At 54.6% G+C, this 12,956-nt stretch overlaps 2 protein-coding genes across 4 annotated transcripts in view; one reads left to right on the plus strand and one right to left on the minus strand.

The window, feature by feature from the left end:
- Positions 1-10,449, minus strand: part of Acsf2 (acyl-CoA synthetase family member 2) — a 13,533-nt gene extending 3,084 nt beyond the window's left edge. For 2 of the 3 annotated variants that reach the window (XM_048789122.1, XM_015495480.2), the window contains exons 1-11: positions 10,225-10,449; positions 9,739-9,867; positions 9,443-9,496; positions 8,927-9,045; positions 8,613-8,778; positions 7,961-8,056; positions 7,652-7,809; positions 7,287-7,378; positions 6,912-6,988; positions 782-889; positions 189-236 (exon numbers count right to left, since the gene is read on the minus strand). In XM_048789122.1, the coding sequence (XP_048645079.1) occupies positions 189-236; positions 782-889; positions 6,912-6,988; positions 7,287-7,378; positions 7,652-7,809; positions 7,961-8,056; positions 8,613-8,778; positions 8,927-9,045; positions 9,443-9,496; positions 9,739-9,807 (987 nt within the window). In that variant the 5' untranslated portion in view covers positions 9,808-9,867; positions 10,225-10,449. The remainder of the gene's footprint in view (positions 1-188; positions 237-781; positions 890-6,911; positions 6,989-7,286; positions 7,379-7,651; positions 7,810-7,960; positions 8,057-8,612; positions 8,779-8,926; positions 9,046-9,442; positions 9,497-9,738; positions 9,868-10,224) is intronic. The other variant, XM_015495481.2, reaches the window with a different exon arrangement.
- Positions 2,566-6,714, plus strand: Chad (chondroadherin). The gene is made up of 4 exons (XM_048789139.1): positions 2,566-3,615; positions 5,410-5,573; positions 5,824-5,969; positions 6,177-6,714. Exons 1-3 carry the CDS (start codon positions 2,842-2,844, stop codon positions 5,963-5,965), a joined length of 1,080 nt encoding a protein of 359 aa, XP_048645096.1. The 5' UTR covers positions 2,566-2,841; the 3' UTR covers positions 5,966-5,969; positions 6,177-6,714.
- Positions 10,450-12,956: the final 2,507 nt, after the last annotated feature.

Genomic DNA, 12,956 nt, shown 5'->3' on the forward strand with positions numbered 1-12,956 from the left:
CCCCTGTAAAAAAAAAAAAAAAAAAAAAGAAAGAAAGAAAAAGGAGCCACAGCCAGTGTGTCTCGGTTTGTGCATCCAAATATGGGCATAAATATGTCAGTTCCAGACTACCTTCCAGTTGGGTATCCCAGTGGGGGTGGCAGTGAGGCTGTCAGATATGGGAGGGGCTCATATTCCTGCAAACTCACTTCCCATGGGACTGCTCCAGTTGGGAGGGTAGGAGAGAGGAGATGCACCTGAGGAGAGGTGAGTCCCAAGGGAAGCAGCTGCATGGAACCCCTGGCAGTAACCCCACAGGGACAGAGAAACTGGTATGGCAAAGGAGTCATGGCTGGGAATTTGAAATTGAGATGAGCTCCGGACAGTGTCTGAGGTGCAAGGGACCCCCAGAGGGATAGGCTGCTTGGGAAACCATCTACACCCAGTCAGAAGAGCAACTCCACCAAAGCGAGAGGCAAGAGTCAACGGGGGAGAAAGAGCTAGGTAGGAAAAATCTCTGTGCTCTGGCCCCTCTTTGAGGCTTCCCTGGCTGCCCTGAAGCAGACAGTGGGCTTGGCAAAAACACACCTCAGACAGGAAGGGAGGCAGCTGGCAGCTGCTCAGGGCCTCTCTCCCAGCTCTTCCCCTTTCAGCCCACAGAGAGCCTTGGCCAGGCCCAGCAAAGATCCTGCTTCTAGGGGCTTTCAGCATCTTCTGTGAACTGTTGGGACCTCTAATGGAAAGCAATAAATGTCTCCGAATGGTGGAAGTTGAGGTCTGAGGGTCTTGGTCGGGGGCTCACCTCCGTGTGAGGCATAACTCTGCCCACACTCTCTGCCTTCTGCTCCAGAGTGTCCTCAGGGAAGTTCATGAAGGTCACAGGACTATTCTCTGTAGTTCCATAAACAACCTAGAGGGTCCAGAAAGGGGGTTTGACGGGAGCTCAGCAATTACAGAGGGATGGGTGAGCTACTCAGGGCAGTTGAATAGTAGGAACTGAGACATCATTGGTTGATAGGGGCCCGGGAACGGGGCAGAGACATTGATCTCTGCAGGGGTCCCGGATATGAAATAAAACTGAGACCTGGGAAGCCATTCTGTCCTAGCCAGGGCTCTCAGTCCTGCTTCCTTAGAGCAGTCACATGTCTGTCTGTGGCTCCTGGCATTACCAACATCCTAGACTTCTTTCCCCCATCCACATGCTGCCTTAGCCCCACCTTCCTGATTTCAGGCCACAACATCCTCTCTCCCTTCCTTCCAAACCGAAGGCCCCATAAACTTGATGAGAAAGCCAGTCCACCTTGGCCAGCTAGGAGTGGCACAGATGCAACCCACCCCCAAAACCTGGGACAAGTGCCTGACCTTGGGGTGGGTGCCCCAGAGCTCTGCAAAATTTCCTGTAAATTTACTTTAATCAAAATAAAATACAACCAGAGCAGGGATTTAAAACGCCTGTGGCACTCACAACCCCCAGCCCCACCCCTCCTCTTTCAGTGGTTGGAACATCCTGAGCATCAGAAAAATCAAAAGCCAGCCTAAATACCATCAGAGAATGTTATAGATCACCCTGTATTCTACTAGATCTTTGTCTGTGGCCCCCGATCCCCCTGTATCAGCTGGTGTGGCTCTGGCAAAGCTGGGGTCTAGTTCCTCCCCTATCCCCCAAAATGGACAATACCTCTTGCCAGGCAGCCCAGAGCTTACCTGGGACCAGAGCTATGACCTTCCTGCTCACCCTCCCCTGTCCACAGGAATCCGGACACGGTGGCTGGCAAGTGGGCACTCAGAGACCTGACCCAGCTGGGGAGGGCTGCCCACAACCTTGTGCATCTGGCAGCCTGAACTGGCCAGGGCTGATCCTGACCCCGCCTCATCCATCCTCACAGTCCTGGGGCCACTGCCCAGGCGTGGCCTCTGCCAAGTACACCTCGGCGCCACTCGGCTGCCACCCTAAGACCCCTCAGGGGTGGATCCTGACCACTGGGAGATGGGGATATTTGGGGGGAGATCTAGGAGGGGGATGGTACGACTGTGTCCCGTGGCCTGTGGTCTCCGAATGTTTTGCCAGTTCTGTGGGTCACTTCCCACGCCTCCGCCCCCAAGTTCCCACTTCTCTGCTTAGCCTTCAGCCCTAGAAAAGAGGGTGGGGTGCGCGGGACAGAATCGCAAGCCTAGGACTAGAAGAGAAGAGTCAGGGAGGAGCCTAAGGATGAAGGCGCTCCTTAGGGTCGGCTCTGGAGTGTCTAGCCAGAAGGGGGAGCCCGACGCCAGAAGGGCTCTCACGCTCGGCTGGCGCAGCACAAGAGTCCCATTAAAGCGCCGCCGGCTTGCCGACCACGGCGAGACGCATCCCGCTGTCCGGCCCCGCTTCCTCTCTCCCTGGGTTCAGGGCACCCCGCCGAGTGTGCATTGGGTGGGGGAGACATGGAGGCTCAAATTTGAGCAAACAAATAAGTTCGGGGAACGCCTCCTCTCCGGTGTAAACTTGGGGCTCTAGACACACCCATGATCGCCCCCCCCAAAAAAAAAGCCCAGGGAAAGGAGGTAGGGGGAGAAAGGGCATCTCATCTGAGAGCAGGCAGCAAAGGTCTCAGACTGAGGGGTACGGTCTTGGCCCCCCATGCATGGTCGCCAGGTGGGGGAAGGGCCCCTGGCCCTGTCGCCATGGAGGGCGGGGGAGCATCTCTGGGCGCGAGGGAGTTAAGTCCAGTGGCCTCGATGCTCCACGTAGTAGCTGGCTCAGGCCGCCGGCTGCGGTCAGGGCCACCATATAAATAGGGCGGGAGACCCGAGCGCCCAGAACTTGCCGCTGCCCGCACCTGGCCGTCGCTGACCCTAGCCCCGGCTCCAGGCATCCTGGCCATGGCCCGCGCGATGCTCTTACTTAGCCTCGGCATTCTGGCCAGCCTTCTGCCGGCGCTGGACGCCTGCCCCCAGAACTGCCACTGCCACGGAGACCTGCAGCATGTCATCTGTGACAAAGTGGGGTTGCAGAAGATCCCCAAGGTGTCAGAGAAGACCAAGCTGCTCAACCTACAGCGCAACAACTTCCCGGTGTTGGCTGCTAACTCGTTTCGGGCCATGCCGAACCTCGTGTCGCTGCACCTGCAGCACTGCCAGATCCGCGAGGTAGCCGCGGGCGCCTTCCGCGGCCTCAAGCAGCTCATCTACCTGTACCTGTCCCACAACGACATCCGCGTGCTGCGTGCGGGCGCCTTCGACGACCTGACTGAGCTCACCTACCTCTACCTGGACCACAACAAGGTGACCGAGCTGCCCCGCGGGCTGCTGTCCCCTCTAGTCAACCTCTTTATTTTGCAGCTCAACAATAATAAGATCCGTGAGCTGCGCGCAGGCGCCTTCCAGGGCGCCAAGGACCTGCGCTGGCTCTACCTGTCAGAAAATGCGCTCAGTTCTCTGCAGCCAGGAGCTCTGGACGATGTAGAGAACCTCGCCAAGTTCCATCTGGACAAGAACCAGCTATCCAGCTACCCCTCCGCTGCCCTGAGCAAGCTGCGGGTGGTGGAGGAGCTGAAGCTGTCCCACAATCCCCTGAAGAGCATCCCAGAAAACGCCTTCCAGTCTTTCGGCAGGTACCTGGAGACCCTCTGGCTGGACAACACCAATTTGGAGAAGGTGAGTGCTTGACTGCAGAGCTCTGCCCGGCTCCTTCTTCTCCCCCTGAAGGCTGGGAGCTAGGACCACAGCCAGGCACCATCCCCTCTCCTCAAATTCCCTGTCCCTCTGGCTATCTCAAGGCAAGGAGCTCTGCCACCTCTCCCTCTTCTTGTCACATCCCCACCCTAATCCTTATCTGGCTGCCCTCCCAGGACTCCTGCATCTAAGAGGAGAGGGGCTACCCTGGCCCCAAAAATAGCCTCTTAGGAGGCCTCTGTAGTGCTCCCAAACCCCCACTGTGAGCAGTGCCCACCTCTTCCGGTGGGGCCTTCCTCCCCTCCTCTGCTGTTTTTCCCAGTCTCCAGTAAACCTACCATCCCATAAAGAAAGGTTTGTTTATTGAGAAGGCTTCCAGAGTTTCTGGGCAAATTAGGCCCACAAAGAGACCCTGTTCCTGGTGGGGGAAGGCCTGTGTGCTAAGGTGGACTGGGGAGTGAGGGGGGAGCAAATACCTGAGGAAGACCTCTACACCCCTCAGAGGTCCTGGTGGATGTGCTGCCCCCACCCCCACCAATACACACACACACACACACACACACGCACACTTACTCACTCACGCCATGATATTTTCAGGTTCATTCTACCTAAGTAGGGAAGTCAAGGCATGGGGACCAAAGACTCCCTAGGCTGCAGAGCCATATGAAAGAGCAAAGGCAAGCACTCCATTGTCAGCCCTTTGCACTAGACAACCCACAGGAAAGCCTGGGCTGTGTGTGCTTCACTGTCCCCCAGACTGCTGGCTGCCCTTTGCCCATTCTAGTCCCCAGACCCATCTCCTGTGTGCATTCTCACTTAGTCCTTCTTCCCCTGGGATGCCAGTCTGGCCAGATCTCTTCCTTGGGACTGGAAAATCACCCTGGGACAGAGGCTTCAGACAGGAGGTTTGGTTGGGGGCCAGGACAAGGTAGAGGACAGTCTGGTCACCAGAGAATGTCACACCTTAACCTAGGCTGTAGGAGAAGGCACAGACATGGAGAAGATGACAGAATCCACCTGGGCAGCAGCCAAACTTTGCCTGGTTGGATGGAGCCTGCCAGGGCTTGCCCTTCTGTAGCTCAGACCCCACCCCCGCTGGTGGTGGGATCCTCTATGAGCCACTAGTGCCAGAGTGGCCTTTTGGTGGGCAGCAGAACAGCATATCAGGGACTGATTTGGGTTAGGGGCAGCCAGACAGGAACAGTGGCGCCTGGGGCCAAGATGTGGGCACCAATGGAACATTTCCTCTGGAGCTGTCCAACTGGCCAATGTTTTCACCAAGGTGGCTCCACAAATAGTGTCTGGCAGGCAGTGAGGATAAAGCTGGGGGAAGTCCCAGGACCCTGGGCTGTGGGCAGCCTGGGCCTGCTGCCTACCCTGCCAAACACTGACCAGGTTCACCGTGTGCCAGTCTGAGCTCCTGGGGACAAATTCTGGCTGCCTTAGCAGCCCAGTATTTGCACAGGGAGTGTGGTGCCCAGGGGAGGGGTGTGGGGTGTGGTCCTAGGGCTACTATTTACTCTCTAGTGTGACTCTGGCTAAAGGGACAGAACTTTTTTTTTCCTTTTTATCATCTGCTGGTTAGAAACAACACCTCCTATCTCAAAAGGGCCATGGGGATTAGCTCATCAAGATAACTTGATCACTCTTCTTTGAAAACTCCTCAAGGTACCAAGGCCTGTGTCCAGGGGAAGACCCTGCTCCTCTGTGGGGACAGAACTGGGAAAGGCTGGACACAGGCTAGAGCACTCATTCCGGCCCACCTCACCTCCCTAGTTCTCAGATGGTGCCTTCCTGGGTGTGACCACGCTGAAACATGTCCATTTGGAAAATAATCGCCTGAACCAGCTGCCCTCCAACTTCCCTTTTGACAACCTGGAGACCCTCACCCTCACCAACAACCCTTGGAAATGTACCTGTCAGCTTCGGGGTCTTCGGCGGTGAGAATATTCCCATGTCACCCACAGAATCTCCCCTCATTTGGCCCCACATTTAGCTATCCTGGGTACACATTCCAGATCTGCTAGTAAGCACGGGACCCTGGGAGCCTCAATTTCCTCATTTGTAAAATGAGGATGACAGCTCCAGTCTATCCTGAGGTCAAGTCCATCCTGGCCCTATAGTTCACTGTCCCTTCCCCTCAGTATTCCCACACCTTTCCCCAACCCCAGCAACTTTCTCTTTCTCCAGATGGCTGGAAGCCAAGGCTTCTCGCCCAGATGCCACCTGTGCCTCACCCGCCAAGTTCAAGGGCCAGCACATCCGAGACACAGACGCCTTCCGCAGCTGCAAGTTCCCCACCAAGAGGTCCAAGAAAGCAGGCCGCCATTAAACAGGTGGGGGCTGGGCAGGCAGGTCCCCCTTTTTCCTCTTTGGAGATTCTAGCAAGTGAGCTGGTATCACTCATGATTCCCCCACCTCTGCAGGAGGGGAGAACTGGTGTTCCCCTCTGGGAGGAAAAGATAGTGCCCAGGACTCCCACTGTCCTCTCTTACATTGTTTATGATGTTGGAGTCCTAACACACATCCTCACCTCACCACAGGTCCTGACCCAGCCAGTCCTGGTGACTGGCCTCTGCCTTCTGCCGGAGAGACTACTGACCTTCCCACCACCACCCGCTCCTCCCCTCAGCCTCTGCTGATGCACAGAGCTGCCCACAGAGACACACGTCCTGGCAGAGGGCCCTGGGCACTGTACCACCAACCCAGCTCCACCTGACAGGGTGCAGGGGAGGACCCAAAGCCCCTCTCAACCATCACGGCTGGCCCTGTTGTGGCTCCTCTCAGAGAAGCTGGTGTCAACACCCCCGAGTCCAGCAGAACCAGAGCAGGGTGATCATCAGGATGGTCACCCTCTCAGAACCATCCTTCTTCTGTTCCCTCTCTCCCTGCCATTTGGAAACAAATATCAGACCCTTAGCCCACCCCCTGCTTCCAGAAACGATCTCAAGCCCTTCCTCCAACTGTGCCAGCCCCACCTGCCAGGACGCTCTCACAGGACACCAGTGCTTGGCTGCACATCCTCCCCTGCTGCGTTTCTACCCCAGATTTCTATAAGTATAAATTTATGGATGTATAGTATTTACTCCCTGGTCACCTATCTCCATGCCTCGTCAGGTGCTGAAGAGGTCAGACTGTGTTTTCTCATTTCTGCTTTCTGGAGAGAGGGCTGGCCTAGGGGTCACCTTTGGAGATCTGGCCTCAGTTCATCCCCAGACCTGTCATTCAGTCCTCCCCACACCCTCCCCTCACCCCCAGTGACTCTGGCTGCCACTCACCACCAGCTCCTTCATGTTCATTTTGTGGATGATGGCTCGGACCAGCTCTGGAGGTGCAGGGGACCCGGCGATCACACCTGAATCAGAGAGCGAGGCTGACACAGCTCCCCCTTCTCCCAGATCAGTGGACCCCCTTTATCTACTGCTGGTTGATCCTGGACCTTCTTTCCTTCTTTCCCTTATCCTGGGCCTATTTCCACACCTAACATCTGGCCTGCGCCTGGTGTCCAGGGACACTGGGGATTTGCCTCCCTCTCACCCATGTTTTCACAGGGCCCTTCCTGCCCCCCCTAAAGAGAAGACTGGCTCATTCAGGCCAGTCCTGGGGGAAAGCAGCCCCATCCCCATGCCTGGCCATCCTTGGCCCTACCCCACCTCCACATAAGGATGATAAGTTGTAACTGGAGAAGTCGGCCTGGTTCATAATGTCCACGAACATCGTTGGGGTGCCATATATGAAGGAGCCTCTGTGTAAGGGGAGAGTCTTCAAATTAGGCTTGGAAATGGAAAGGAACTCCCTCTTCCCACCCCACCATGAACCTCATTAAGGGCCAAAGCCAAAGCCGTGGGGAACAAGCAGAAGCTCAAGGCAGGAATTGGTCTTCTCCTGGGAGTCCCCCACGACCCCATCCCAGGTCTCATGACTAGAAGGAGGAGACATTTTGGAAAAGGTCAGGGCTCAGGTGCAAGGACTAGGAGAATCTCATCAGCCCGTGGGTAGCCTGTCTACCAGTGCCCACTTCTCTCTGGTGATGGCCTCCAGCGCCTTCTTGCCATTGAAGCTCGGAGAGGACAGAAGGAGAGTGGCACCGTGCATCAAACACATCATCGTGCCCCCCACGGAGCCCAGGCAGTGGTACAGGGGGCAGGGCATGACCACCCGCAACTCCTCTGGCGGCTAAAGATGGAGACATGAGGCTGAGTCTATCATGGGAGTAGAAGCCCCAGAAGCCAGTTCCTCCAGCCAGCAGGGGGAGCCCAGCAAGCTGTCCCGCTCTGCCCACCTCCCCACAGCCGCCAAGCCTTGCCCCAGTCCAAACCCATCTCACCTTCACATGCATTTTAAGGCGCTGGCCTATCATGTTGGAGTTGTTCACAATGTTGTAGTGGGAGAGGGTGGCCCCCTTGGGGCTGCCTGTGGTTCCCTACGAAGACAAGCAGGTGACACCTTGGCCTGCTTTCCCCCATCTCCTTCCCACCCTCGGCCACTGCCCAGGATCGATGCCCCAGATCCATTTGCTTCTCTGGTATATGTACCAAAGGTCTACCACGCGCAGCATGGGACCAGATGTGGGGATCCAGAAATGCGAACGAGAAGGACTCAGTGCTCATGTCACTCCCATGTGAGTCATGTGAGGAAGCTCAGGGAATTCTGTGGCCCACTAGCCGTGTGGGCTTGGACAAATTCTCTCTCTGGGCCTCAGATTTGCTTCCACTAAAGGAGGGACAAGTTCTATCACTTTAAACTCTGAGCCCTAGTGGTTCAGTAAATCTGTACCACAGCGGGGAGCAGGAGGGCCAGGAAAGGGTCGTGTGACAAGGACACCAGCGATTTTCCAAGGCAGAGCAGAAGGGTAGAGGCCAGTGTCAGGAGAGTGCCTGCTCTCCTGACTTCCTGCGGTCTCCCCATCCCTGGGAAAGGGTCACAGAAGGAGGGGGCATGTGTCAGCTGGGCTTGGGGCCTGGAGACCTCTGCCCTACCGAGGTGAACTGGATGTTGATGGGGTCATGGCAGGACAGGAACTGCTGGGTGTGTCGAAGCTGGGCCAGATGCTGCTCTGTGCTACCAGCTGCCACCACATCATCCAGCAGCAGGGTCCCCGGCAAAGGGTCGTCCACCGAGATGACTGTGGTCAGATCTGGGAGACTGGGGGATAGGGAGGATGGTGAGAAGCAGGGGCTGTGGGTAAGTTAGGGGTTGCTCCAGGGGATGCCAGCCCCACCCCTGGGGCTTGATGGAGGGTAAAGGAGTCAGGGATGCTTCGTGGTGCTCCCCAAATCCAGGATACACCTACCTCTCACTCTTTAAGGCCCCTGGCTGGGCCTTTTCAAGCTCCGGACAGATCTGCTTCAAGATGTTGTAGTATTGCTGGGTCTTGAATTGCTTGGGGAATACGAGGGCTTTGCAGCCCACCTGTGGAAGGGCACCCCCCCACACACTTATGATCAGCAGGAAGCCCCAGACTAATCAGCTGCTCTTTTACACATGTGCATCACTACCCTGATGTACGCAAGCACCATCCTCTGACCCACACACCGGCTGCACCTGCATGCACCTGACTCCACAGCAAACACACAACCAGCTCCAGACACCACACCCTGAGACATGGGCCACACACGCAGAGCCACACTGGCCCATGACCACTGTGATACACATGTGCTCCCCAACAACACACACGCCAGCCTTGTGTCTGGCCCACCACCAGAGGCTTGGGTCCTCCTTCCAACCACAAACAGCTGGGGGAGGGACACCCTTGCTGCCTGGCCAGGTCTGGCCCCTGAGCCAGGCACCAGCAGGGGCGCTGAGCTACCTTTTTGAGGACATACTCCAGTTCCATAGCCTGGTAGGCTGGGTTCACAGACACCTGGGGGGAACAAGGAGGGAATGTCTGTCCTGGGCAGCCACTCCACCCTGCAGATGCCCCTCTACTCTCAGAAGGCACGAGGTAGCACACCACCCGGTCTACGTGGTGGGCCTTAAGAGACAGAACTACCTGATCTGAAATCAGCCAGGCACTGGTTTGGTTCTGGGGCCAAGAGGCAGGTGGGTTCCTCTCGAGTGGCATCCCCCCACAGATACCCCCCTGCACCATGCAAACCTCCTTACCAGAATGATGCCTGCCTGGGCAGTGGCCAACTGCATGAGCACCCATGCATAGGAGTTGGGTCCCCACATGCCCAACCGGTCACCCTTGCAGAGGCCAATGCTCAGAAGACCAGAAGCAGCTTTATCCACCTGGTGCAAACAGATGGATCACAGAGGGTGAGATGGGAGCAAGCAGGAAGGGGCCCATGACTCTCACCCTCAGCCCTTGGCCCAAGGGTTCACATCAGAATCACAAGGAATACCGGGACAGGCAGATTCGCCTCAGTGGAGCTCTGGGTGGAGCTCGAGGTACACACAGTTAACAGTGCTCCAGGAGCTGCTGAGACAGACCATCTCTGCCTCAGTTATGTCTGCTTCTCTTGCTGTCCCTTAGGTCCTCAGGCCACCACACTGCCCATCATCATGTCCCACCCTCCAGCTCCACCCACCCAGGGAAGCCTGGGGACTGGCACCTGCCCCCTTTGAGGGTTCAAGGTCAGGACCCACCTCTTCCTTGAGTTGGGCGAAGTTCAGCCTGACGTTTTCATGGAGGACAACCAAGGCCTCTCGGTCGGGGAAACTTTGTGCTGTGGCATCAAGGCACTGCCCCACAGTCTTGTTGATAAGAGGGAAACTGGTGTGTCCCTGAAGGTAGCTGAAGCCCCCAACGGGCAGAGGGGCGGTGCGTTCCAGCTCTTGGGAGCTGTGGGGAGAGGGTCACGGTCTGAACTGTGCCAAGCTGGCCCTCCCTGCCAACAAGGACACCCAGCACACCCAGCCTGGGGTCAGATTGCCAATGTGTCGGAGCAGAGTTTTCTCTGGATCTTTTTATAAGCCCAGGACACTTCCTGTGACGCTTCCCCAACCTCAAACAAAACCCCAAGGTAGTAGGATGGGGACAAAGCCACCTCAAGTAGGGGACAAGGGTTCTTCCCTCACCTGCCTCACCTGAAGGATAAAGTGCCCCAGGAAGCCTGTGGGAGACCACTTATACACACACAGAGATCTTATGAAGCATGCCTGTACCTATACCCCCAATCCCTGCCTGCCAGGAAATAAAAAGGTCCCTGGGGTTCTTAGGAACCAGTGAAACCCATGCTTGGACCCAGAGTGGGAATCCAGGACCTTGGGTTCTTTGATGGGCCCTTGTTTCTCTCCTCTGGGTCTAAAGTTCAAAGACAGAATAGGCAAAGGGTTTAGGAGGCAGATGGTAGCCCTAGGAACGGTGGTTGGAAAGATCCTGTTATTTGACAGACTGACCAGGTTGCAGCAAGAATCTTCCCTCCCACAGATGAAGAAAAAAGTCCCTGTGTTCTGAATGGCACCTGGGCTCAGGCTCCCAACTCTCAGGTGACACGGCAGAGCAGAGGTAATTGTGACAGGAAAAGAGGGGGAGTATTTGGACCACATGGTGATCTCAGGCACCACAGGGCAACAAGACAGAAGGAGATGGTGCCACAGTAGCAGATGTCCCGTGCCAGGCACAAATGGACTGTCCCTAAAGAGGAAACGCTCATCTCCTCTACGTCAAATATCTAAGGTTACTTTGTTTTTTTAAGGGTTTTATTTATTTGTTTGTTTGTCACACATGACAGCAGAATGCATTTCAATTCGTAGTACACATATAGAGCACAATTTTTCATTACTCTGGTTGTACACAAAGTAGAGTCACACCATTTGTGTTTTTGTCCATGTACCTAGGGTAATGATGTCCATCTCATTCCACCCTCTTTCCTATCCTCATGCCTCCTCCCTTCCCCTCCCTCCCCTTTGCCCTATCCAAAGTTCCTCCATTCTTCCCATGATCCCCCACCCACCCACCTCCATTATGGATCAGCATCCACTTATCAGAGAAAACATTTGGTTTTTTGGAATTGGCTTACTTCACTTGATATGCTCCAACTCCATCCATTTACCTGCAAATGCCATGATTTTATTCTCTTTTAATGCTGAGTAATATTCCATTGTGTATATATGCCACAGTTCCTTTATTGCCTAAGGTTGCTTTAATATACAGTGAGAAACTGATGTGATTCCATTTTTGAAAATAAATAAATAACAGCAGCTTCTACCTCAAGGCCTGTCCTAAGGAAGGGGGTATGACCCTTGTCCTTGGAAAAATCCACAGAGCACTCCTAAGCACATACCCACCCTGCTAAGTTGTTTGTCTACAAATAACAGGAGAGATCTGCAGCGGTTCCAGGTGGCTCTGACTCAGTCAGTCTAGGTGAGGACCCATAGAAACCCCCTAGCAACCACCAATCAACATGAGACAGGGAAAATACCTGGGATGCCAGATGACGCCCCCAATAGTTTATGGTGATTGATAACATGTTGGGAAACCATGTAGTTTAGCATGTAGACCCCTCATAGCCTAAATCAATCAGTTCAAAGGAATCCTCCTCTTGTACTAAACAATCACCCCTACCCAACTTGTTCCCACCAGTGAATGTGCTAATCAACGTTAAGAGCTGTTGTTTGATTTTCCTGCGGTATGGAATGATTTGCTGTGTGATGTTGTGATGCATAGAGTATCCCCCCAAAACCTATAAAATCTCACTGAACAAAGGACCGGGACTCACTCCTTGGGACCGCTACGTCAGAAACAGTTGTGAGTCCAGGCTCGAGCTTGCAATAAAGACTCTTGTGTGATTGCATAAGATTCAGTTCCTGGAGGTCTACTGGAGTCCCAGGAATCTGGCATTACAAAAGAAATGTATTTGGGGAGCTGGGGTTGTGGCTCAGTGGTAGAGAGCTTGCCTAGCATGCATGAGGCACTGGGTTCGATTCTTGGCACTGCATACAAATAGATAAAACAAAGGTCCATCAACAAATAAAAAAAATACTTAAAAAAAGGAAAATGTTATTAAAAAAAAAAGAAATGTTTTTTGAAAGACATATAAGTGAGAATTATGAATTCCCTTCTCCTCCTGGTAAGGAAGCTGAAGGGCAAAGAAGTCAGATGCCTGCAGGGATGGCAAATAACTGAGCTGAGGCAGGGAATTCAGTGGAACTTCAGCTGCCTCAACACCTACAGCCAGGTCTGCCACCCTGATCCAGGGAGGAGGCATAGGGAGGGGCAATTCCTGCTCTTTCCACTTTGAATTTATTCCCTGTCTGACCATCAGAGACTATCTGGTCTCAAATTTTATTTATTCCACAAAATATTTATTTTTTTCTACTAGCTGATCCCAACACATAGACTAGAGTAGACCCTGGCAGAAGGGAGACAGGTGGCT

The sequence above is a fragment of the Marmota marmota genome, unplaced genomic scaffold (genome assembly GCF_001458135.2).
Source record: "Marmota marmota marmota unplaced genomic scaffold, marMar, whole genome shotgun sequence".
NCBI classification, from domain to species: domain Eukaryota; kingdom Metazoa; phylum Chordata; class Mammalia; order Rodentia; family Sciuridae; genus Marmota; species Marmota marmota.

Excerpts from the sequence above, each read along its gene's own strand:
- Chad (XM_048789139.1), top strand. The coding sequence starts at position 2,842 with ATGGCCCGCGCGATGCTCTTACTTAGCCTCGGCATTCTGGCCAGCCTT. Across the intron at positions 3,616-5,409 it reads ACAACACCAATTTGGAGAAG|TTCTCAGATGGTGCCTTCCT; the intron begins GTGAGTGCTTGA and ends TCACCTCCCTAG. Across the intron at positions 5,574-5,823 it reads CAGCTTCGGGGTCTTCGGCG|ATGGCTGGAAGCCAAGGCTT; the intron begins GTGAGAATATTC and ends CTCTTTCTCCAG.